The following is a 26,726-nucleotide window of genomic DNA, read 5'->3' on the forward strand; positions in this document are numbered from 1 at the left end:
TAGCAAGGACATTGCTTGTTGAAGAGTCAGGGATAGCCAGGACTTCAAGATTATCTTTCAATTTCAGTTCAGTCAACCCTGAGTCTCAGCATCACAAGTGTGATAACCAGTGATGGCACCTCATCTGGTATCTGCCTGGTCTCATTTTTTGAAACACGTTTGAGTATTTGTTAAGAGTTTGTGGAAAGGAATGCTTATTTTTCTTCACTTTACGTGCAAGTTGGTATGAACACTAAGTCAGTGCATTGATAAGCAACTCAATCAGACAACCAGATTTATCCCTTTTCCCATTTGCTCTGGACTTTATCTTTGCATCCTGCAGCATCTTAAATGCAGAGACTCTCCAAGTTGCTGTATCATATTAAATGTATAAACTATTTGTCAGCATCCGATGACAAAATATTACCTTTCCCACACAAGTCTTCTTGTTAGCACCATGGTGTTGTAGATTCGAAAAGGAAGAAAACTAAAATGTTTGACAGTATGGCTCTTTGAAGACATAGGCTTAACTTGTTATTTTGTAATCATTAGAGTGGAATGAAGTCAGTGTGCAGGAGAGGAAGGGGATGCAAAGGGTATTATTCATTTTCTCATATTCTGATTGGTCCACTGAAATATTTCAATAAAACCTTTACTCTAAACATCTTCTTTCATGACATTGTGTAAGAAAATAAAGAATGAGTAAGGGACATAAAGGAATCCGCCAATGATTGGAGACAGGATTTTCTTTACATTGTCTAATAGACTCGTTTATTATTTTAAGCTGGTAAAAAGAGACTTATGATTCGTGTTGAAGAAAGAGTTATTTGTGCTTGATACATTGAAGACACTGTTCAAAAGCAGTTTGTCCTTATAAAAAGATGACCCCTGTAGTAATTCTTAGGCAAGGAGGGACAAATTCAACCAACAAAAAGCACATCTCGCCCCAAGTTCCCCATGATTTCTCCACATAGAGCAAAAAAAATACACATCAGTAATTTATTTGAACATGCACATCAGTGAGTAGCACAATTCTAGGCCACTCAGGAAACAAAAGGGAGAATATCAGCATTACCTAAATAAAAGAGAGAGGTGAATTACACCGTTTTAATTGTCTTAAAAACACGGATAAGAGGAGCAATTAAAATATAGTCCTAGATAGTACTAGCTAATGTAGATTACATAAGTATACAATATGATTCAACTCATAGTGCTCTGACAAGCATAAACCACCAGTCCTAGTAAACAAGGCCCAGATCAACTGCTGAGAAAACGTTAGATTCAGATGTGATAAAAGTTATTTTATTTCAGTCCTGAATGCAAAACACAAGTCACATGTGAAGACAGCATTCTAAAAAAGGTGGCTCTGTTAAAGCAAGGAGGCCGTTTCCTTTTGCATTTTTATAATGTTTGAATCCTACTTCTGACGTTTGCTTTCTCTCCCCTTCCTCCCCTGAGCACTAATTTATCCAAAAAGAAGTTTCCAAGGTGCAAGTTGTACATTCTTAGCATTATAGTGTTTCATCTCTTTCCGGAAGACGGTATTACAATCAGCATTACAATGTTCATTATGTTTCTCTGAATATCTGTTTCACATACATGTATTTCAAAATCATAATGTTGATTGGGAAAAGAAACCTACCAAAGAGAGAGTGGTGTCATCATACCCTTCCTATTGTGCTGTGTGTCTTTCCCATCCCTTCTCCCTTTCCCTGTAAAGAGCTGTAAAAAATTTAAGGCAGATGAGGTATATTGCTGAAGAAAAAAGTTATTTTTGAAAAAAAAACTCAAAAAAACTTTTATTCTGCCCTTCTACTCAAGAAAGACTACTCAACTATAAATCTAGTGCTAGAAAAAAGCAGGAAAGACACCATTTGCATGTACCATACTATGTCTTCTATTTCTAGAATGGCTTTTTGTTAATTTAAGTTTAATAGAAAAAATAAGCACCTTAAGCTATGAACAAGAAAAGAACTTCATTATTAGTGAGTCCAGAATCCAAACGGAATTAAGAACACTCACTCAAACTCTTTCACTCATTCTCACAAAGGCCAATGCTACTGATTTGAATTGTAAAGTGCTGTACTTAGTATAAACACTTGTATACACTGCAGACACTGAAAAATAACCCTCAAGCACATTGTGTTATAGTTCCAAAAATATATTTACAGTCTATTACAAAGATTACAAATGGAAGTGTCTAGGTGACTGTATTACGCTAATTAAAATTATTTTACAGATTATTTTTCCTTAGGGACAAAAAACATTTTAGTGAAATTAAAATGATTTTTTTCTAGTCAATCAAAAAATAAATTAAAATATCAAATAACACTGTACAGTGATTTAAAAGAAAAAAAAAGGGTGGGGAGGGGTTTTGGGAAGCAATCCATTTTGAGTTTTTCTATAGCCATCTTTGGTCCTAAATGTGGGAAAACACATTATGTAGCACTGAAAATACCTGTTCTTTTGTGATGCTCTGCAAGTAAAATAGAAAAATATAGTGCATTTTCAATGTATTCAGAGCCCACTACAGAGAAATGTGTGTACAAAACAAGACAGTATAAATAAAATTTACAAGTTTTACAAAGGAACATTTACAGGTTTTGTTTCTGTTATTTGTTTGTTTGTGGATGCCCACATTATCAAACAAGACCAATTGTGACCGATCCCTGGGATCTTTCTCTATTAAAATCATTATAAACAGCCCAATTCTCTTTGGAAATACAACAGTTCAATTCTGGGGTAGTTCATGATTTTCGTAACTTTTGAAAGCACTACTCACAATATGTATACATTCCTGAAACATCTATAAAGACACATTTAATTATTGCTTATGAAATTCTAACACAGTAATCAAATAATATGGTTTAATAAATAAAGCTTAAAGAAAAAAACCCAGATCCTTCCACCTCTTCCTTGTATAGTAAAAAGAGTTCTTTCATTTAACAAGTTTCTCACATCAGCGTTCACAAATAAAAAAGACTTTAAACAAAAAAAACTGCCATGGTGATGTTCTGTGCAGCAAATTTGTTTTTGAAAGGTGAAAATTGTGAACTGCCCCTTTTATCATGCTTCAGAGTTTGAATATAAAACTTAATTCTTCCCTTTCCTGTTTGGACTGCATTAAACAGAAGAGAATATAAAATATATGTCAGCTATTTCTCCTAAATTTCCTAATGTCTCGATATTGAAAACATGGCGATGTGCTCAGATTAAATTTTAGATAACACTGGATAGTTCTTGCTTTCAGAGACTTGCCTTCACCAACATTCTTTAGATGAAGTGCCTCATCTTTTTTTTTATAATCATAAACCTACAATTTTTGAATTTTTTAATTAAATTCTGTCTAGTAAAATCACTCTATAAACAATCTGTTAAAAGTGCCTTATAGTATTTATGGATCATTATTGCTTTTTTCCATTGAAAAGATAGTGTGTTGTCAGATCTTTACAAAAAAATTTCTTTTTAAAAAATATCAGAGCTCTTGGCAACTTGCATTTTCTTGACTACCTGCCAATTAGCAAACAATATCAAAACAGCACTGATTAAACAAAATTAAATGGCACAAAAGGGATACCAATGTTCTGACAGAGATATATCTGCAATCATGCTATGCTTTTTCTAAAATTCGAGATTCTTTCAAAGGTACCCAGTGTAGTAATGTGTCATAGATTAACACTAAAAAGGTCCAAAGCTATAAACAACTTTCTAAAACAAAGTCCTTATGAAGAATAAACACAAATGATTTTAAAAAGGAATAGTCTGAAATCACATATTTAAGGAAAATATTTCATTGATTTTAACAATAAGATCATGATTTTATTTGACAAATATATTCTTTCTTAAATTCTTTATGTACATTTTAAAAAGTCTATAAGATAAAAAGGAGGTTAGAGAGCTCAAGGTGTTTGGATGTTTTTCAGGTAGTACTTTGTTTATTGTCACTGCTGTTTTCCTGGCCACCAGTGGTGGATCCTAAATTCCCTTTTTATATATTCTGGTGGCACTTAGGAGTTCAAGTCTATAGGTGCTTCTTAAATCTTCTCTTCACTGTAGGAAGGACCCAGGACATCAACTGTCTTCTAGCAGCATTCTATGCATATTCTGAAGGCCAGTACTGTTCTCTCATAGTCCATAATCTCCCTCATAAGGGAGATAAGCTTATCACACTTGGATGCCAGTTCCATGTAAATGGAGCATTTGTGCTCTCATAGTCTGAATGCTGCTCATGATTTTCTTTTGATGGCCAACCAGTGTGATCCCTAAACTCATCACATCCCTGAAAAAGACAAATGCATTTTTCATTATTTACCATACGAAAAAAAAAATTTATTTGGTACAAAACTGTCATCAGTAATTGGTTAAATAAATAATTGGTTTATCTTAGGCAAAAAGATCTTAACTTTGAGTTCTTAGATATTTGGATCCTATTCCCAGAGTGGGTCAGGTTGGTAACTTGCATCAACCTTCTCCTTTGGAAAAACCTACTCCTCAGTTTGTCATAAGTTATATTTAAACTTCTTTAACCTTTATATAAGAAATGATCAAAGTTTTAAAATTATTTTTAACTTAAAGTAAGATTGGGAAATTTTATTTGAAATGTTGTATTCTGGAACCTAAGTGAAGTTAAAAATGTACAGCATTGTAGTGGTCTAAGAAGATTTTGAGAAAGTTTTTCAGGGGAGTAGATTGCTTTGGAGAGCCAGGTGTAATTACATCAGCTCTACCCATGTGATGATTAGCAGAAAAGCAAAGAAGACAGCATACATGTGCTGAAATTCATGTATATGCCATTTCCTGACATGCCAGTAAAGAGTATGTGATTTCTGTCTTTTTCCTCATCTAAAAAATGTGAAATGCTTCTCACAATAGTACATAAATAGGATCCCTCTAATAAAAGCTTGATAATTGTTTCCCATCTTCAAACACACTGATGGAGAGGAATTGTGTCACCCATAAAAGTTATGCCACAGCCACAGCCAAGGAAGCTGAAGTTCAGAAATACTAAATGTATTTCCTAAGACCATATAACCAGTGATGGAGCCAGAAAGAAAAATGTAGTCCTTTTAATTTCCAGTTCACAGCAATTTCAAAAGTTGTTTTATCAGGTCATTCTTTAGTTTAAAATAAAAAATTTGAACCAATCAATCACTTATCTTCTGAAATGTAAGTTAAATTCTTATTGTGGATATCTGAAGTAAGCTTCCTTTGACCTCTTCAAAAAATAGTCATATTGGACTTTATAATGTGTTTTGGTATTGGGTATGAAACTTTGAGATTTTTAAAGTTTGATACAAACATAGTAAAAGACATCCTCTTTTGCAATGAAGAAAGTTTCCCCAGTGACGGGGAACTTAAATAACACAGTGGTTTATGAAAGAGGAAGTCTCACTGGGTGATGGTTAGAACACTGGCTGTGGAGACAAATTAGCTACCACTTAGTTTAGGAAAATATTTAAATTCTCTGAGCCTTAGCCTTGTTGTGTGTAAAATTACTGACTTAATAAAACTGTTGTCATCAAGTTTAAAAAAGATACTGTATGTTCAAAGGTCTATTTAGCAAAATGCCTGGGACATAGTAGGCACTTAGTAAAGAGATACTTTTCTCCCTGATTTTGTGGTCCATAACTCTTTGATATGTGTATAAAGCTTGTATTGCACCTGATATATTCTTAAATATAATTTTAAGAGTTTAAGCTTACTCGATAGTCATCCTGGCCACAGATTCAAGGGAGTTGTAGCCGGCTGCTGTGAAGTTATCTTTATATCTTTCCATCTTAATAGCTTGTAGCCATTCTCCAACTGAACAAAAGGTAGTGAAGTCAGGAGTGTTTTGATCCAAAAGAGGGCTTATTGGCCTAGATAAAAATGGAACAAAAAAAACCCATTTTTTTTTCATGAACTACTAAAGAAAATATATCTTGGCCCCCACAAAAATAAGGATATAAAGAATAAAATTATATATTTTACTTGATGCTATAATAACAAACAGATATGCTAATAAAAATCTAATGTTGGGAGTACCCGTTGTGGCTCAGCGGTTAACGAATCTGACTAGGAACCATGAGGTTGTGGGCTCCATCCCTGGCCTTGCTCAGTGGGTTAAGGATCTGGCGTTGCTGTGAGCTGTGATGTAGGCTGCAGATGCAGCTCAGATCTGGCATTGTTGTGGTGTAGGCCAGCAGCAATAGCTCCAATAGCCCCTAGCCTGGGAACCTCCATATGCCGCAGGTGCAGCCCTAGAAAAGACAAAAAGACAAAAAAAAAAAAATCTAATGTATAAATACTGCCCAAATAACTAAAAATCCCAAAACTTCTATTTTATTTAGAGATGATGGCCAGAAGATTGCATCTTCCATGCATTTTCAAAAGTACAGCCAACAGTATTTGTAATCGGTAAAGTGTCTGCTTCTCGAAGAGTAACCGAGAGTAAAGGAAGCTCATCTGAACGTGGACTAACTTGTTCAGACTAACGAGGGTACTACTGAGAACATGATGCATCAGCTGGACTAACAGCACCCTTGTGAGTGCCTTGTGCATTCATTCACCTCCCCAAGGGTCAAACTGACTACACTACAGATGGAGCCTCAAGTCCACCTGGCAGCTGAAGCCTGATAACTACCACTATGCATTACAATGGAGCATGTGAAGAAGGAATGTGGCAGCATTTAGGCTCTTTCTAATAGTCATAAGTCTTAAATCATCCATTTAATTTTACTTTTATAAACTTTAACTTCATGGAATCATTTTACTATTACACTCAAAGCCAATCAATTAAGTAGATAATATGGATATAATTTTAAAAACTAGGGCAACAGCAATTAAACTCACATAATCATCATAATAGTTTGCAAATGTGAAATGCCACCTAATCACACAAATCCAGTTGAGAAAGTTTTCCCAAATGATGGTGATATTGATCATAAATTTTTTAAAAAAAGAATAATAATTGGTCACTTTAAATACTGATTTACCTAATGTAAGTCATCTGAAATGAAAAAACAAAAACTTCTGTAACATAACACATTTAATATGGACTTTAACGATTTAATACAAATGTCAATTTGCCATTGGAGTGGGGCATAGGACATAAATAGTTCATGTGAATGTTTGAATTTCTCCCAGATTTCATTCCCTTAGTTATTTCTTACCTACTGCAAGTTCCCAAGGGTGTCTTCAGACTATTTGGGTTTCGAATCATTTTGTCTAGAATTCCAACTATCTGTTCAAACTTTGGCCTTTCAGCACGTTCTTTCTGCCAACAATCCAGCATCAGCTGGTGAAGACCAGCTGGGCAGTCCATGGGTGCTGGTAAGCGATAACCTTCTTCTATTGCTTTGATAACCTAACAGCCAAAAGGACATTAAAATATTACTGACTGAGGTTCAATTATAATAAAATGAATTGCCCAGTAGGCAAAGTGATTGATCTAGATAAGAGTAAAGCACACTGCTATGCAAAAGACTTATTTTTTTTCCAAAATATCCATGAATATAAAGCATGCTATTAAGGGGACCATGAAGTACAGGGTATGATGACATTTCCTAGTTAATTCAGCAATAGGGAGCAGCAATTAAGTTCACCCAGGGTGCAACAGATGGAAAATTTTTTTAATGTCATCCCAGAGGTTTTCAAAAGAGAATATATTATGGAACTTTTTTATTGTATATAGCCATGCATGTACATATTTTCCATACGTTTATAAATTCCTCAGGTTTTAAAAGAAAGTTCTGAGTTACGCAGAATTAGCACCTTCTCCAAAAGCTTCACTTTTTGCAGAGTTCAAATGATACTTTTCAGCAAGACATCAAAACAGGCGAATGTACTATGACAGAAAATGTTACCAGCCACACTGTTATTTTAAGTAATATGGAGCTTATATGAAGTGTATAGTGTTATAAGATACAGTGGTGTACTACTCATAAAGATGATTGTATAAATCCCCAATTCCAAGTCCAGGGACCTCACACTTGTAGACTGAAACCAGCCTTGCAGGAGTGAGGTGGAAAAAAGGTTATACCAGGAAATTGGGAAAGGTTACAAATCAAGAGTCTTCCCATTCAGAATATTGGCTGTTAAACTTTTTATCAGCACATCACTGCCTATTTATATCTAATAACAGCCTAAGTTATTTATTTCAAGCTTTGAATGTTAATGCAAAATAAGACTCCATAAACATTTGTACATGGCAATCAGAAAGTCTACTTATTTAGACTTGGGTTTTTTATTTATATGGAAAGCAAAAATAGATTTTAAAAATCAGAAATTGTTACAGATCTGAGCAGCACAGGGAGAATAACAGGAAAGCAACAAACACAAATAAGAAAGACTTGTAAAACATCAAACTATTATTTAGGAGGGATTAACAAATCCTTTGATACTAACATAATAGTAGAAATGTAGAGGAAAAAAAATGACTTTGAAAAAAAAAGAGGTAACCGTGAGTTTCTGAAGAAAATAGTTCTAAAGTAGGCATACAAAGCTGGTGTGAAAAATGTTGATGAACTTAATATTTGTAGGGAAACAGATCCTTAAGATGCTTGTTGACACTCAAGACCAACACATTAAAATGTAAAAGGTTGGAGGATGGAATAAATAAAGTTGCTAGCATCAAGAATTTTTGGAGTAAATCGTTCATACAAAAAAAAAAAAAAAAAAAGAGAGAGTCCACTTTTCCTTAAAGAAAATTAATATATGTAAATTGATAAAGTGTATTCATACTCTTATTTATATGGAATGACTGGTCATTGGGGACCTACTATATAATAGCACAGGGAACTCTAGTCGATATTCAGTGATAATCTATATGGGAAAAGAATCTGAAAAAGAATAGATATGTGTATATGTGTAACTGAACCACTTTGTTGTACAGCAGAAATTATCGAAATCACAACATTGTAAATCAGCTATACTCCAAGCACTAGTTATATGATCATCAGTTTCCTAGACGTCTTCCCCTGAATTTTCCATAGGAACATCATTCTTTATTTAAAATTGAATTTTTTACCTTTCCCCAAACCTTTCACTCTTTCAATTAATGACACTTCTAGTCACCCCAGCCAGAAAACTAAAATGACAACAACCTAGACTCTTTCTCATATACGTACAGCCAATTAGTGACCACTTTCTGATGATATTTTTTCCTAAAAACAATATGCTCAAGTAGTAGAAATATTTTCTCATATGTATAAGGGTCTTTTTTTCTCTCCCCACCTTCCTCCTCTCTCTCTCAGTAGTAATGACGTAATTACTATAGTAATGGTGTCATTATTTCATAGTTACGTCTTTAGAAAGTCTCATATTTTTATGGGACTGTATTATTAATAACAGCTATGGAGGAAACACCTTACCTTAAGTGAATTTAATCAGCGTTAGTGTCAAATGGTAATGGAAGTCACATGACAGAATTTTTAAAATTTCCCTGTTTATGACTTTATAACTACAAGCAGATATCATCATAACATTCCTCTAAAATATCTCTTTAAGGAGTTCCTGTCGTGGCTCAGTGGTAACGAACCCGACTAGTAACCATGAGGATGTGGGTTTGATACCTGTCCTCACTGAGTGAGTTAAAGATCCAGCGTTGCCATGAGCTGTGGTGTAGGTTGAAGACACAGCTCAGATTCCAGGCTGTGGCAGAGCTTGGCAGCTGCAGCTCCGATTCTACCCCTAGCCTGGGAACTTCCATATGCTGCAGGTACAGCCCTAAAAAGACCGAAAAAAAAAAAAAAAAAAAAAAAAACCAAACACCTTTAAAAAGCACACAAGGAAACATACACAGATGGGAACTCTGCAAGGATCACAAATATATAACTATCGGAGGAATTAAATTTTAAAAAAATGCAGAGAATTTCACATGGCTTTGTATCACACTCCAGGGACAGAGCTATATGAGGATTCAAAAGTGCTCTATATATTGTCAGATGAAAGGAAAAATTATGTGTGTGGAAAGCTGGAGATTAAGTTATTAAAACAGTGGCTCAAGCTTGAATAAGGAAATTGATAATTCTTAAAACTTATGTATTAAAAATGACCAAATAATAAATAACTGAGGGCATTTTTTTTAAACTGGGAAAAGAGTGCCTCTCCTCATGTTTGAGGTTGCTTGTGCTTGAACATTGGCAGCATTTTTCTGAATTGACAGGACTCCATCTTCATGCTCATTATATTGGGGAGGTGCTTATTATTTTCCACCACTTCCTTCTATTTCCCCACTTGCAGCCTTTTTTCAGAAGTCCTGAAAGGAATAATTCAGGCAGAGAGGTCTTTCCTTTCTTATTTCCCTCTAAATTATCTTTTAAAATGCACACCTAAACCTCATATTGATCCTCCTGACATAAGACTCTTCAACAGCTTTCCAACTTGGATTCTTTAGCTTGGAGCACAATATATTCTTAAATCTTTCTGCCAGTGTATCATGTAGAGTACCATTAGATGACTCTTATAGGATTTAAAGAGTTAATGAACCTCTGTCATTATCCTACTCCATTACTGAAATTCAATGATTCCTTTTACTATAGCAGAGAAACAACACTGATCAATACAAATGAAATTTCTAGGTCTCAAAAAACACAGTGGTTTACAAATTTTTAAAGGAGCAGCAGCGAAGTTTAACATTAAAATAAGAGATGATCTGGATTGGGAACAGATTTTGGGACCCTGAAGTTCCTGTTAACAATCACTCTTCTACCTATTGGAGCATCAGAGATGCATGCTGGGAAACTTACACCTCTGTAGAGCAGAGTTGGGCATAATTCAAGGCATACCCTTTGATGATAAACCTCTTCTCAAGGGATGATTCAGGCATAAACTGAGCCTTGAGGTGCTGCAGGTTTTATTTCGTTAGTCCCAGTAAAACAACTTCTCTTTTAAGCATACAATAATCATAGTAAATATTTATTGAATACTTACTATGTGATTGCACTGTGTTAATTATCTCATTTAATCTTTACAAAGACATTATTAGGCAAGTATTATTATATTGATTCTAGAGACAAGGAATCTGAGGTGCTGAGAAGTTAAGCACAGGGAAAACATCACATAGCTCTTAGTAGAAGAGACAGAATTTTACGGAGGCTGTCTGACCAGAGCTGATGCTGTTAAAAGCTGCATTATATCTCCAACTGGGAAAATAAAAAGTGTGTTGTGCAAATAGTTACACATTCTTGGAAACAACAAAACACATAGGTAAGACAACTGGTTCTACAATTCTTAAAGCATTATATAATTATCCACAGAATTCATTTAAAACATCCTTTTGTGAAGTTACTAGAAACCCCCTGGATTTGCCTGTCTAGATCTAGCCTTTAGTATTCTAATAAAAGTCAAAGAAAAAAAGAAGAGCATTTGTAACAATTTATAATTCTCGACAGTTCTCAGAAGAATAGGAAGTGACTAGGGTAAATGACATTTTAAAAGAACACTAGGATCCAATAGAGGATAATTCTTTGATACAGACTATAAAGAAATACTTAGTAAACAAACACATTTGTTTGCAGAAATATGTTTCAGTATTATTACAATATGACCACTGTAGTTAAGAGAAAAAGGAGGACAGACAGACCTCATGATTAATGGGCCTATAATAACTCAAAATGGGATATAACATGATTGGCTTCAAATCTCCATTTATGCCCAGTTTCATGTCATTAACTTCACAATAACATGACCAACATTTTATGCAATTAAATATTTTGTACCCCACTTACAGGATTATGGCAAAGTTTCACCAAAAATTCACAATTTTGTTTCTATTTTAATATTTAATAGAAACAAAATAATAAATCAGTAGTGACTTTTAAAAGGAAGAAACATTGAGGACTCACAATTTAGCTGAGAATAAATTTAGTTAGAAGCATATTATATTTTCGAATCTCTTAATTTTCTTTTAATGAACCACTTTAAGGAATTATCCTTATGTCTCCTATATTTATGGAAACATTTTTTTTTTATCATCCTTATGTCTAGCAACTAGTAAAACAAATGCTTTATTGGCCTCCCTTAAAGAAGCAACAATTTTGTTGAATACTATAAGCAGAAAAAATTTAATTCATATAATGAAGAATTTTAAAACTTCATAATTACACTATGAAAATTATATTTGACTAAGACATAAATTCAATTAAAAGACAGCTGCTGTGAATGCCAAATACAAATATTTCCAACCAGTGTATTTTTATTGTAATTGACTGCATTTACACAATACGTTTTTTTCTTTGAAAGGTTATTAATGGAAAGGGCTAAACACCTAGATTTTAAAGAAGAATGAAAGCTGGAAATTTACTGGGAAAACCAACCCTCTTGCTTTTCACTGCAAATACCTAGATTCTAACTGCTTTCCTTGCAGTTAAAACTCAAGAAAGTTAAGGGCACATGAAAAGCAATGGACAGTAAGCCTGTGATAAACCTATTTGGGTATGGGTACTTTCATACATATGCATATTATCTTTTCCCAAGACTTTCTTGCTCATTCTCCTGTCTAGAGTGCAACTAAGTCCTCCTGGAAACTACCTCACTGGTTTTAGAATACCCTCCATATTCTCAGATTCTGCATCCATGAATGAAAATATTTGAAAAGAAAAAGGAAAACCAGACAATTCTAAAAAGTAAAGCTTGAATTTGCCACACACCAGTAACTATTTACATTGCATTCACACCTGTTTATATAGCATTTATATTCTATTAGGTGTCATAAATAATCTAGAGATAATTTAAAGTTTACAGGAGGATGTGCACAAGTTAAGTGCAAATACAATGTCAAATAAGAGACTTGAGCATCCTCAGATTTTGGTATCTGCTAGCGACCTGGAACCAATGTCCCAAGGATACTGTACCCCTTTTTATTTCTTCAGAGTTATCTAAATAAAATGGGATTTTGTGGAGTTCAACAGTTGCAAACATAACTATTCATTTATATCTGTTTTCATGGTTTCTGAAGAAAAGCCTCTTATAATCAACAAAACATTTGAAATTCGAGGGCTTTCTAAAATTTGTCAGGGATTCTAAAATCTAGAAACTAAATTTAAACATTATAAAGTGAAGTGATTCTCTCAAACAATCAGTCTAGACTTTTTTAAATTAATGTCTCTGAAGATCTGATGAAAGCAACCTTCCTAGAAAAAAATATTCACATATCCATAGGATTTCCAGGTGTATCAGGGAGTTGGCAGATGACTTAAGTCTGTCCATGATCCCCTACTCAGAGACTCCAAGTAAAAAAAAGTTTTTTTTCTACTACAATGGAATTCATTATTTTAAATTACCCAGTTTTCTCACCATTTGTATTTTGAAAATTAATGTAATTGCTCAAATTGCAGTTCAACAGCAGTATAAAATAATGAATATTATCCTATAAGAGGAATATTAATATCAATTTCACTGTAAAAATTGAACTGTGTAGATATCTCTCGTGTTTGAATTTAAGAATTTAATAGTTCAGATCTTTGCAATTAAAAAAAGAAGAAAGATGGTACTAAGTGTTCTAGGTCAGAATTGAATTTCAATGTGGACATAAACATTTAATTTGATCAGGAAAATATTTACTAATGCATGAAATACTAAATATTTATGAAATTTAACTTTCAAGAAAAACAATAATGAATTCTAAAAACTAAAACTGAAGATTTTTTTTCTTACCTATTTCTATTATTAGTTTTTAGAAGTTAAGTGAACTTTGAATTTATCTTATATTCCTGTCATTCCCTTTATGTTTGAATCTAGTACAGAAGGAAGGTGTCAAAAGAAATGAAACTCTACTGAGTGTCTAGGGAATGTAAATATTTTTCTTTCTCTGCCCCAAGGATTTGTTTGCCCACATTTTGACAGTCCATGAAATCTTTGACACTGAGACCTGTCAAATATTAACAACTTTGCCTCTGCCAAACGGACTCATCATTCAGACTTTTATCCTCGAAAAACAAAAATCAAAAACAAACAAACAAAAAACCCCCAATAAGAAAAGTTTTATGTCATTATTCAATTCAAAATAGCAAAAGAATTATTTCAAAGCTCTCCCTCTTTAGGCTGTGAATTTTTCAGTTAATATAGAAATTTGTAAAAAAAAAAAACTGTGCAGAAAATAATCTTACCAACAGTCTGACTAGTTGTTTAAAAATAACTTTTTATGTTTTAAGACCCATATAAACTTGATACGGAAAATTCTAAAAAAAAAAAAAAACAAAAAACAAAAAACACATTCACTAGTTTTATATAACAATGATCATGATCTCTTTTTGAAAAAATAACTCCATTTAAATTTTTGTCAGCTTCTACTGCTGTCCATGTTTGTACCACCTCAAGAATTGACTACTCCAAACCTGTTTGCTTGTTACTTCATTCCCAGTGGTAATACAGACTTTCTTCAAGCACTTCTTAACCTTTCACTCTATTCTTCAAGAGCATGCATTTGTACCATTTCCAAACTCCTTCCAAAAAAGCTTTCATTAGTTTGCCCCAACATAATCTTCATTTCAAATCACTGACAACACGTGCATCTCTGTTATAGGGGAGTGAGTTTATTTGGTTGGTCCTACTACACTTCACTGAGCCTTTGTTTCTGGACTTTCCAAAGCACATACTTGGTGAACTCTCTTATCAGCTATGAACCAAGGTTCTCTATCCAGATTTTTAGTTCCAATCCAGGGCACCTTTCTAGATTTTACACCTGCTCTACTTTTATCTAAATTTCATTCATATTTTCAATAAATGAAACCATATGAATGTGTTAGCATTTGAAAGTTTCTGGCCTACAAAAATGTTAATTTCATAAAATTCAACTTGAAGCACTTTCCTTGCACTTATGTTATATTGGCTTATAAACAGTTATATTGGTTTATAAACAGTATGAGATGTAACCCCCTAGAGCTACCATCAGCTTCTTTTCTGAAAGGATAACAAGATATTTTATGCCTTAGTAATAGGATGCACATTTAATATGTTGTATATTTTAAAGAATTTCCAAAGATATTCCTATTGTCTTTATATGCTAAAATATTACTACGAAACACTGATATTGATCATAAAATCTAGAATATCTCCTGAAATTAAAATGTAATTAAAAATCAACAATAGATAATTTAAACAGATTTTATCAGGACATTAAAAGAAAAAGAAAGCTAGGTTTTAGAGGCAAAATAAAACAGAACCTTCCTTCCCCTCTCCTCTGCAAATGATTCTTTTACTCATGTGACTCTCCCACTACAGCTATGCAAGCTCAGCATCATTACCTTTATTAAGGAGAAAATATCTTTTGTAGGCTTCCATTACATCCAGAGAATTTAAATAAAAAAAAGAAAAAAAACAATTCTTCAAAATGAAAACAAAATGAAATTAACTGAACCACTAATTTACAGTAATTATTGTGGGAATTTGTGGTAATAACTGAAAACTCAGCCATCATATTTTTGCAACTCTGTAAAAGTCTCTTCTTATGAGCCATGACCTAATAATGTTCCCATACTATGAAAATTAATGTAGTAAATCCTTTTTAAGTAGTGTAACACCTACGTCTTGATTTGACATATCCCAATAAGGTCTTTCTCCATAAGACATAACTTCCCACATGACTATTCCATAGCTCCATACATCACTGGCTGATGTGAATTTCCGGTATTGGATGGCTTCAGGTGCTGTCCACCTTACTGGAATTTTTCCACCCTGTATAAAAATAAATTGACATTTTAAGAATGTATAAAAGTATATAAATCATTTACAGCAGAACCATAAAGCTTCAGTTAAACACCTGTATATTTGGTTGGCAATTCAGCAGTATAGATCTACCCATCTTGAGTCTCTCTAGGTGTTTTTAAAGTTACTACAGTTTGGGGGGTAGGGGGATGTACTTGGGCTGAGGGATGGAAATCCTGTGAAATCAGATTGTTATGATCATTATACAACTACTGATGCAATAAATTCATTCGAGTAATTAAAAAAAAAGTTACTAATGTGTTTTTGAAAATGTCATGATAAGTTTTCATTTTTAAGGCAAATCAATTTAATGGACCTTTGTGGTTATAGGACAAGAATCTACTCAAAAAGACAAAGACAGATTAGGCAAAATAACTGCTAAAATAGAGTGAAGTGTTGAAATAACTGTATTTAAGTAAATCCTCATATTTTTCCTTTATTCCAATCTTAAAAAACTTATAAGCATTAGCCTAGTTAATATACTCTTAAAATCTTTATTAAGGGAGTTCCCATCGTGGCTCAGTGGTTAATGAATCCAGCTAGGAACCATGAGGTTGCGGGTTCGATCCCTGGCCTCACTCAGTGGGTTGAGGATCCGGCATTGCCGTGAGCTGTGGTGTAGGTCGCAGATGTGGCTCGGATCCCAAGTTGCTGTGGCTGTGGTATAGGCTGGCAGCTAGGCTACAGCTCTGATTAGACTCCTAGCCTGGGAAGCTCCATATGCCGTGGGTGAGGCCCTAGACAAGGCAAAAAGACAAAAAAAAAAAAAAAAAAAAAAACTTTATTAAAAGGGATTATATTTTTCAGTTATGACTGCTGGTAACCAGATACTGTTGCATATGTTCCGAAATAAAATAAGCTACTGTCATTATTATTCCTTCTCCTCTTAGCCTATATGTAGATTGTAAAAGCAACAAAAAGGAAAAACTTAGCAACAAAAACATAGCAATGTGCCTCTCTTCTCCTGTTTAGTTTTGTAATATTAAGCCCTGCTTTCTTGGTAGGAATACGAAGAGGTGCGGTAATAGACTTTTTCTTACAGTCGTTGTATAGACAGCTTCTGGATCATCCTCTATAACCCGGGACAGGCCAAAATCTGACACTTTACAAACAAGATTGCTGTTGACAAGAATATTGCGAGCAGCAAGGTCCCTGTGAACATATCCCATATCAGCCAAATATCTCATTCCAGCAGCAATTCCTCTCAGCATTCCTACTAACTGAATGACAGTAAATTGCCCATCGTGTTTCTACAGGAAGATAAAAATAAAAGTCCAGTTAATAATACTTTGAAAAGCAAAAAAATCACCATGAAAAATGTCCACACTAGTCATTTGCTATTAGGTAATAGGAATTACTAATTATTTTTTTACATGATAGAGAACATTTGTGTTGATCTTACCAGATAGTCAAGTAATATAAGATAAGAGTTCCAGTAATCATTTAGTTATTTGCATTGATATGTTAATATTAAAAATAGTTTCAAATTGTGCAAGTCCAAAAGTACATGCTAATTTTTAAGTCAAAGTAAAGGAATGGAACATCAAAAAAAAAAAAAAAAAATCCTTGACATCTAAGTATTTTCTCTACTTGCCAAAAACTTACATAAATAATCTAGGAATATATAAAGGGATGAAGACATGTATATTATGTTTTTTTTTCCTCCAAATGATAAAAAAAGGAAAGGTGAAAAAATTTCTGAGTGAAGATGAACATAAACTAAGAGGTAGAAATGGATTATATGGGCTGACTGTTTTCATTTTGAATTTTTTATTGTGCTCTCAGTAGGAACAATACTTGCAACAAAGGGTCTCTGAGAGAGATATATTAGCAAATGGGATGGAGAACTCTTTGCAACCAAATGGCCACAATATCTTTCTAACCTATTTTTAACCCACAGCTTTTTCCAGTGGAATTATGAACATGGTGCATGAGGACAGTGGTTTTGGGCAGATGAACTTGCTATGTGATGCTTTCTTCCGGAGAGTTGATAGTTAGGCATGTCATCAAATGCAGCAATAAAAACCTCTCAAAATCCTCTGAATGCTTATTAATCTGGGTTGAATGTTTCATTCCAGATCATGTATGATATATGTATATTCTCTTATTTTCTCTTTGCCATTTGAAAAAATGTTAATGTGTTCATGTTCTTAGATAAAAAGTCTCTGGGCATAAAAATATGGAAAATAGCATGAAAAAAAAGAATGTACATATATGTATGATGGGTCACTTTGTTGTACAAGAGAAACAAGAAACATAAGTCAACCATACTTTAAAAAAATTTTTTTTAATTTAAAAAATGTGTGTTGTTACAGTTAGAACTTATGATTTATAAAAATAACATACTTTTAACTTTAAAAATGGCAGTAATTCTTTACTTTAAGCTTGGTGGTCACATAACACTATAAAAGAAATGGTTCCATAGGCCAGAGTTGGGATCTGATATTGAATGGTTATCTCACTTTTCAGACTTCTCTGTATTACCTCTGCAGGTCATTTATAATTGTACTGAAAAAGTAAAATTCTACACTGTGAAAAGTATTCAAATTATAGGGCTTCAGGTATTCTCAGTACTTATGGTAATATATTAATAGAAACTGATTTTTAACTACAATGTATCACTTAAACACTCAAAAAAAGATTCTAATTCACTCCAGTCCAGGACTCTTAATCTGTTTTTCAAAGACAATTTTGTAACCTGTTTATACTGTTCACATTACACTGCAAAGAAAAGTTCAGAAAATTACACTGGTAGCATGTATAATATATTTAGAAAGGGAGAATAATTTTGACCCTTACCCTGAGAAATGCATCTAGAGCTCCATTTTCCATGAATTCTATTACAATCATGACGGGTTTCCCTAAAAAAAAGAACATATATAAGAGAAAAGTGTTGCTTCCAGATCTTTAATCTAAAATTTCAGGCTTATTCTCCTTCTCACCCTGGATAAAACACATGGTGCTCTTTTTGAAAGACCGATTGGATGAGCAGTTTTTCTAATGTCTCCTGTGCTGCTAAACTCAGTCATTTACTGTCTGTTTGGAATGTGGTCATGATTCATAAAATTAAACAATAAAAGTTTATTCTTCTTCTGACTCCTGCTTTGTGAACAAAACTCAGAGAAAATGATACTTTACAGAAAATGTAAAGACTAAACTGTATCACTTTTATGGCTTTTTTTTTTTTGGTCTTTTAGGGCTGCACCCACAGCAAATAGAGCTTCCCAGGCTAGGGTCTAATCAGAGCTACAGCTGCCAGCCTATGCCAGAGCCACAGCAACACAGGATCCAAGCCGCGTCTGCGACCTACACCACAGCTCATGGCAACACCGGATCCTTAACCCACTGAGCAAGGCCAGGGATCAAACCCGCAACCTCATGGTTACTAGTAGGATTCGTTTCTGCTGTGCCACGACGGGAACTCCACTTTTATGGCTTTTGAAGCAAATGAACATATGTCACTCCATCACTCTATTAAATTTATTCTTTAACTCTAAACTTGCATTCATTTATCTTGATTTTTTTTCTTAGATGGAAATACAAAAAAAAAAAAAGGATTGTTTTAGTTACATACCAAGTAAAAAATCCATTTATAATATGCAATGTACTTGCAATTTTATTTTTTTAATCTATGAAATAATTCTGCGGTCCACTTGATAAATGAAATATATGATCAATATCTACCTCTGGTAACAACCCCTTCCAAGTGGACAACATTTGGGTGGTCAAACTGCCCCATGATGCTTGCTTCACATAAAAAGTCTCTCCTTTGTTTTTCTGTATAACCAACTTTCAGGGTTTTTATGGCCACTGCAACATCTCTTTTCCCTGGAAGCTTCAAACGACCACTGCAGACTTCTCCAAATTCTCCTGAAGTAACAGAATATGTAGGTGTATTAAAGCAAATTAAAATTTCAGAAATATTTTCTCTCAATATAAATGCATTAAATTCCTTAAAAGCACTTTTAAGCTTTTCTAAACTGTTACACAAACTATTATTTTTTAAACTGGATTAATAAAATCTCTTTCAGAAACAACATTTAGGGTTGAAATACTCTCCATCAGGTACAATGCTTACTAAGCATAAGGGCACATTAGCAAATTCTAAACATTATTGCTTTCACGGCTGAAGAAGCAAATATTTCTTAAAGATTTAAAAATCTGTAATTCATATATACTATGTCTGCTAGACTTAAGGGATTTGACCCAAAATGTATAATTATTATGAAAGTACACTGTCTACATAGAAAATAATATTCCCTTTAAATAATTCATACATATTAAATTTCTACATGGAATTAGACAATACAATGGCTAACACCTACAAATTCAAGAAAAAATACAAAAATGAAAGCATAGCAGAAAGATGGTAAATCAAGTCAGCAGAAAATGCATATTCCAGCAAAATTCAGGACATTCTAATGTTTAAAATATGAAGTCATTTCTTGGACAGGCCAGAACTATTATGAAATAGCTTATAATAGAACAATATCTTAAAAATCCAACGGAAGACAAAAGATACACAATTCTCTGCACCACATGCTCCTTTCTCACTTTCTTCCTTAAGATTTCATAAACAAGTACAGCCTCATTGCTTGCAACAGTTCAGGTAAATGCAGAAGTTCTATACTTGAAGTATAATTATTTGCCTGTCATTATGATGTATGACTTTCGATCTTAGCTAAATGGAACAGCTGAACAAGGAAGCTACAACAGCCTTACCTGCGCCAATCACACGCTCAATTTTAATACAGGAGGCATCTAGCTCCTTGGCGAATTGATGGACAGCTCTATTTGGGTCCTCATAGGTTTCAGGGTCAATGTAGGTTTTGGTGCCTGGAAATTTAACTGTAATGATGTAAGAAAGCATGACTGTGATGAAGCAAAGCACTTATTGTGCAGTCAGCCCAGGAATTTCATTATGCAGAGTGCTCCTTGGAACAGTGAACTTGCTTCCACATCACCTGATTCACAGCAGTTTTAACAGACTACTTCAGTCTGCTGGCGTATAGGTATTATCTGCAAGCTTCTATAGGTAACATAGGATCCAGCTCATAGGTTACTAACTGAATTGCTCTTCCAGTAAATCAACAAAAGACATCACCAAAATCCTCTGACATGACTCTTATCAGACTGGAGGTTTAATTAAATTCATTGCTATCATGGCATAGTTCAAGCCATACTGAGGTTTGTAATGGACTTGGAAACACATTTGTAAATCTATCAGTCAGTCAATCAATCAAATTAATACACTGGGAAAAGAAGACATTTCATTTACAGGTAGCCTACTACACTGACAGCAATATTAAAAACATTTAGACATCTTACTTATTCTTTTGATTTATTTTTTTAAAGACCAACCAACGTTGACAAATACATAAAATTAATACAAGATGTGAGGGACTGCTATCACAGAACCAGAGAGAAATCTACGAAAGACACAGTTTATTCTTTACCTAGAGGCCAGATGTACAAAGTGCAGAGTAAAGTTAGAAAATTTACAGTATTCCTGGGATCCGCTAACCATGTATGACAGCAATTTGAAAGAGGAATGGTTTATATGAGCTTTCAATTATAAGGCTCTGGAAGATCTTAACTGTTATTAGGAGGTAGCCCATATGTCTCAGAAAAGGTAGTCAAAATTCAAACAACATAGAATCATCTTAAAAGTTAAAAATTTCTTAAAATGCACCCAGAAGCATGCAGGTAACAGATAATGCTATGTCAACTTTAAATCAAATTCAATTACAATAAAGTATTCCAAATCTAATCATTTGGTTAAAGACAGAGATAAGATAGATAGGCATATATTTGGTTATATTAATGCAATGAAAAGAATTACACTATATCCTCAAAAAAACTTTATTGTTTTTAACAAAGCCACTGAACAATCTTTTCATTAAATCTTACTATTTGGAGAACAATATATTTCTTTATGTATTACACTGCAGCCTAACTGTGCTTATGTCATCACATTAAATTTAAATTATATTTTTAAAATAAACACATAACAAACAAAAAGAACCAGAATGTATGAAGGAAAATGGGATTTAAAAATCTTGATTTATTCTGCTGTAGTTGATTGTTTATCCAAAATTGATTGTCTTAAACAATTATTGTTGCAGTTTATAAAACTGACAGATGCTCATTTGTTACTAAAGCTGAACATGAAAAAAAAAACACAAGAAGAAAAGAGAGAGGGGATAGAAAGAGAAAAGAGAGAAGAAGGAGTACAGGGAAGAGGGGGGGAAGAGAAAAAGAGAGAAGGGAAGAAAACAATAGGTTAACCTCCTAGATTGGCAGGCAGATGGAGAATGAGCCATCTTCTCCCTTTTAATTCTTTCTTTCATTTTTGTTTTTGTTTGTTTTGTTTTGGTTTGGTTTGGTTTCATGATAAGGGAGCTAGATTGGAGGTAACCTTCTGCATCTCAAACGGGTCTCTGATGATTCTTTATTCAAGCTGTCATAAAACATTTTGACAGGCCAGAGCAATTTTGGCATAAAAACATGAAATACTGCCCAGCTTAGATTCGGAGACATTGTTAGAAGAAATGGTAGGAGGAAACAAAATGTAAATTGGAATTGCTTCACTAAACTCCTTCATTGTGTTTATATCTTTAAATGTGGCACTTGGGGCCATGGAGAGTGGAGGGCGCCTGATACAAATGACTGGACATTCTATTAAATTCAGTGCTCTAAAAGCTAGTTAAATGGTTGCTTTCATGTTTCTGTAAAAATTCAATCTGGTATCTTAGCACCTAAGAAAATTGTACACTTAAGGAATAAAAGACCACCAACTTGTAAATAGCTGGTGACCACAGTGTTATACTTGACGTATTTTAGATACAGTCACAAAATCAAATAAAATGCCTGGTTCTTAGCAAAAGACAAGAAAAGATATTCTTGTAAAAAAGGTGATGAACAAATACCAAGGATTTACCAGGTTAGGATATCTTAGGTGTACTTTATTTTTTCATTATTCATTTAAAAAAGGATGTATTAAAATAAGAAACATTTTGACATAATTTCTGAATATTCTGGTCTGTTGCTTATCTTAAGAATGAGGAGCTTTTTTTGTGTTTTACTGTCTTGGTAACATTTCTCGTGAATGTTAAATATCTTAAAACCACCATTGATATTTTGCTTTAGAGATGAAAACTGTTTATACATACATACCAAGCTTATCTTTTCTATGTTAGCCAGTTGAACATGCAGCTTTGTTTTTTCTAATTAAAAACTGGATGTCAAATGTAAAAAAGGGAATGGCACCAAAATATTAAAACTGAGTGATGACAGTTAAGCATAAGGCTATACAACATGTTTTAGGTAAGACATGCTTTAATTTACCTTCAGCATTAACCTGTAAGCTAAAAGCAAATACACTAAGAGGCAGTATTTGATAACTGGGGGATGTATCAGAATATCTTCAATAAAGAAAAGAAAGGTGACATACTAATTAAGGTATTATTAAATGATTGTCATCAAATTATTCACATATGGGTAGAATCAGGAGGGATTCCAGGAATTGTAGTTTTACGTTACTCTTCTGTATACATTTTAAACTGGATATAAAAATCTAGACACTCAAGTTTGATTCCCTCCCTCCTGTCTGGGGAAGTGTTAAAAGTATTCTCTCATGTCATGAAAGAGAAAAAAACAGAGCCTCCCCGTTTTTCTGTATATGCTCTAGCTATAAATGGCTTAGGATACTCTCATCTCTGAGATTGTCACAGGAAAAGCACTGCCAAATTAGCAAAAGGAAACACCAACTTTGGGAGCATGTCAAATAATCCCAGGGTGGGGAGGAGGCAGAATCAAATGTGGATAATCAGGCGCAGATTTTAAGTTTTGCAAGGCTTGAACCTTTTACAAGTTGGGATACTCGCTTTAAGGGAAAAAAAAAAGATTCTACACACTAGATTGCTAGGGCTCTTCCAGGCCTTGAAAGTAGTTTATGAATATGAGGGGACCTTACACTTCATGACTCCCCCACCCCGGGTCATACCTTTTACCATTCATTTGTAGTGTCCTAATACCCTTCCTGCCTTTGGTGGTTAGGAATTCTGCAGGGTTTCTTGATCAATTTGGATACATATTATGTAAAGCCACTTCTCTTTTGAAAACTAAAGTCAAGGGAACTGTTGGTTCAACAAGTAATAACACACTGAATAAATTTAGGAATCATATTAATGGTGTTCATAATTTGTGGTTTTTCAACCATATATTCTCTTGAGTGATGCTTACATATTTCTGTGACTTTAGAATGGGAACATGGCAATATCTTCTTAGATAATAACATAAATTAATAAATGTCACAAAAATAAATGTCACTCATGTTATTTATGGGAAATTTACCTACCCATGAGATATTTTAGGAAACATTACAGTTAGAAAAATTAAGAAAGTTATTTTTCAATATTTTCAAGGATTAAAAATAGGAAAATGGGTTTGAATAAGAGCATCATTAATGATCAGAGCTAAAATCATTTCACTGTGAGGTTTTAACTTGACTGCTTAGAGTCAACATTTACTTCTTGGGCATCTATTTTCTTTGGTTCCTTGAGCTCTCTTCCAATATGTTTTTTTTTTTTTTTTTTGCTTCTTAGGGCGCATATGGAGGTTCCCAAGGTAGGGGTTTAATTGTAGCTATAGCCTGCCTAGGCCACAGTCACAGCAACTGGGAATCCGAGCTGCATCTGTGACCTACACCACAGCTCATGGCAACACCAGATCCCCAACCCACCGGGCAAGGCCAGGGATCGAACCCGCAACCTCATGGTTACTAGTCGGATTCGTTTCCGCTGTGCTATAACAGGAACTCCCAATATGATTTCTAAAATGAACTTTTAAGAATCAGGTATCCCAAATCCACAGGAAAAACACTGGAGGATTGAATCCTATTATTTTACTATTTACATCCCCCTGAAATATCTATCAGTGATAGACATTTTACAATAGCTGAAGAGAGACAGTCCTTAGCTTAGTCTTTCATTATAGCATCATTCATTGGGTAGAAAAAGGGCCTTTCCTGCTAATTCGAAGTGAATTCCTGAGCTAGAACATGGGCACATGCAACATTCAATGAATCATTATTAGAATGATATGAAACACTTGGGCAAAGTTTGCAAGAGGAACAACTGTGACATAAAAGCTGCTGAATGTCCTTGCAGTTGTATTAAAATTTCTTATGAGAGATTACATTTCTGAATATATTTTGTCCTTAAAAACTTTATATCATATGATTCTCATTTTAAATATTCAAATGTTTTAAAGCAACACTTTGAGCTCATTATATAATTTCAAGCCTGATGCATTAGGAATTTATTCATGCCAATACTAACAACCAGGTTTCTGTATTAATTGGGGTAAATAATAATAAAGAAAAGCCAAACACTTACAATGAAAGTAAAGCTCTTCATCCCCTTCTTGATCAGCTTTGCTATAACCACAGTGCCTGGAAAAAAATTAAATTTGTGATGATCTCAATCAATAATCTCACTTTACATTTTTAAAATTTAGTATGATATACTTCAATTACTTAACAACATGCTAGTTAGAGCTGTAAACAAAATACAAAAACTTCCTGTTCACAGTTATGAACTTAATAATAACCTAGCAATTCAGGTGATTTAAAAAAATGCACAAAATATATAAAGTCTTTGTGTGATACAATGTGGAAGGGACACATTTCATGGATTTAGGTTTATCAATGAGTAAGTTTTACTTATGCTTTTTTCTGGAAAACAACGACAGATTTTAAATGGTTTCCACAAACCATTAACTAAAAGAGTAAACATTTTCCCAAGTGTCTTCTACATTTATTATAAAAATCTAACTCTGAAAATAACTAATAAAAAGTCACCCAACAGAAATTACAATACTTATTCCTCTTAAACTCAAGTCAATGATCAAGCTCACTCTGTTTTCTGGCCTTGGGAGAATGAAAATTTATTGATCTTAATGTTTCATAAGAGATCAAGAATGTCTGCATTTACTACTTAACACACTAAGCAATAAGTAATAGGCTAACATAATTCTGAAAAATCAATACATTTAATGTTACAGATTACAATAAATTTGTGTTCTACCTTCTTCCAATGATGAAGCCAAAGACCATGAACACCAAAATGATGGTCCCAGCCACTGCAACCACAGCAATTATAATAACTGGATTCTGTTCACTGGAGACTGCTGTAGCTATAAACAGGAGGAAAAAAAAGGCTCAACAAAACACTCGATACCATGCAAGAACTTCCAAGATTAAACAAAATAAAGATATCTATACTATTAAATTCACCTTTAATTTTAAATAAATGGGTTATATTGTCAGATAAATTTGAATGTTTATTTTTGCATTTTAAATAAGTGGTAAGGACAATACTTCCATCTATTTTATATTTTTCAGGTGAAAAAGAAACCTACAAAATGCCTCATTGAATGGCTAGCTCCTGCTTAGCTGTTGGAAACAGTTATGAATCCAGAGATAAAGATCTTTGATCTACAATTGCTATTAAATCCCTATTTTTCTCTCAGTAAGGTATTTGATCCTTCTGTGTCGGTTTTCCTGGTGTGAGAGAAAGGAACCCAAATACATACTCTCAGCATTTTTCAAAGCACCTTTAATGATCTATCTCTGACAGCAGCAGGTAATCATAGGAAATCATGATGAATTTATAACCCATCATAATTCAAGAAAACGATAAGCAGAATTACTTGTATTAAGTTGTGTGCAATACACACATTTCAGAGTTTAAGACTACAGAGGAGGTAGGCTATTTATGAAAAATCCAAATTTCTGCAAATACTTTAAAAAACATTTCAGGAGTTCCCATCGTGGCTCAGTGGTTAACAAATCCGACAGGGGCCATGAGGTTGCAGGTTCGATCCCTGGCCTTGCTCATTGGGTTAAGGATCTGGCATTGCTGTGAGCTGTGGTGTTGGATCCTCTGTTGCGGTGGCTCTCGCGTAGGCCGGTGGCTACAGCAAGGATTCAACCCCTAGCCTGGAAACCTCCATATGCCATGGGAACAGCCATAGAAAAGGCAAAAAAACAAAAAATTAAA

At 33.8% G+C, this 26,726-nt stretch overlaps 1 protein-coding gene across 6 annotated transcripts in view; it reads right to left on the reverse strand.

Moving 5' to 3' along the window:
* Positions 1–722: 722 nt before the first annotated feature.
* EPHA7 (EPH receptor A7) overlaps positions 723–26,726 on the reverse strand; it is a 172,150-nt gene continuing 146,146 nt past the window's right edge. For 2 of the 6 annotated variants that reach the window (XM_021090161.2, XM_005659300.4), the window contains exons 8-17: positions 25,752–25,860; positions 25,062–25,117; positions 20,386–20,499; positions 19,348–19,533; positions 18,463–18,524; positions 16,704–16,913; positions 15,484–15,633; positions 7,131–7,324; positions 5,682–5,837; positions 723–4,258 (exon numbers count right to left, since the gene is read on the reverse strand). In XM_021090161.2, coding sequence (XP_020945820.1) covers positions 4,144–4,258; positions 5,682–5,837; positions 7,131–7,324; positions 15,484–15,633; positions 16,704–16,913; positions 18,463–18,524; positions 19,348–19,533; positions 20,386–20,499; positions 25,062–25,117; positions 25,752–25,860 — 1,352 coding nt within the window. In that variant the 3' untranslated portion in view covers positions 723–4,143. Of the gene's footprint in view, positions 4,259–5,681; positions 5,838–7,130; positions 7,325–15,483; positions 15,634–16,703; positions 16,914–18,462; positions 18,525–19,347; positions 19,534–20,385; positions 21,825–25,061; positions 25,118–25,751; positions 25,861–26,726 lie in introns of all 6 variants that reach the window. The other 4 variants (XM_005659302.4, XM_003480289.5, XR_014840107.1 and 1 more) reach the window with 3 other exon arrangements.

The sequence above is a fragment of the Sus scrofa genome, chromosome 1 (genome assembly GCF_054392235.1).
Source record: "Sus scrofa isolate SSC_HxYL_T2T_F1_AM1 chromosome 1, Sscrofa_HxYL_maternal_Yorkshire_Landrace_v2.0, whole genome shotgun sequence".
Lineage (NCBI taxonomy): Eukaryota > Metazoa > Chordata > Mammalia > Artiodactyla > Suidae > Sus > Sus scrofa.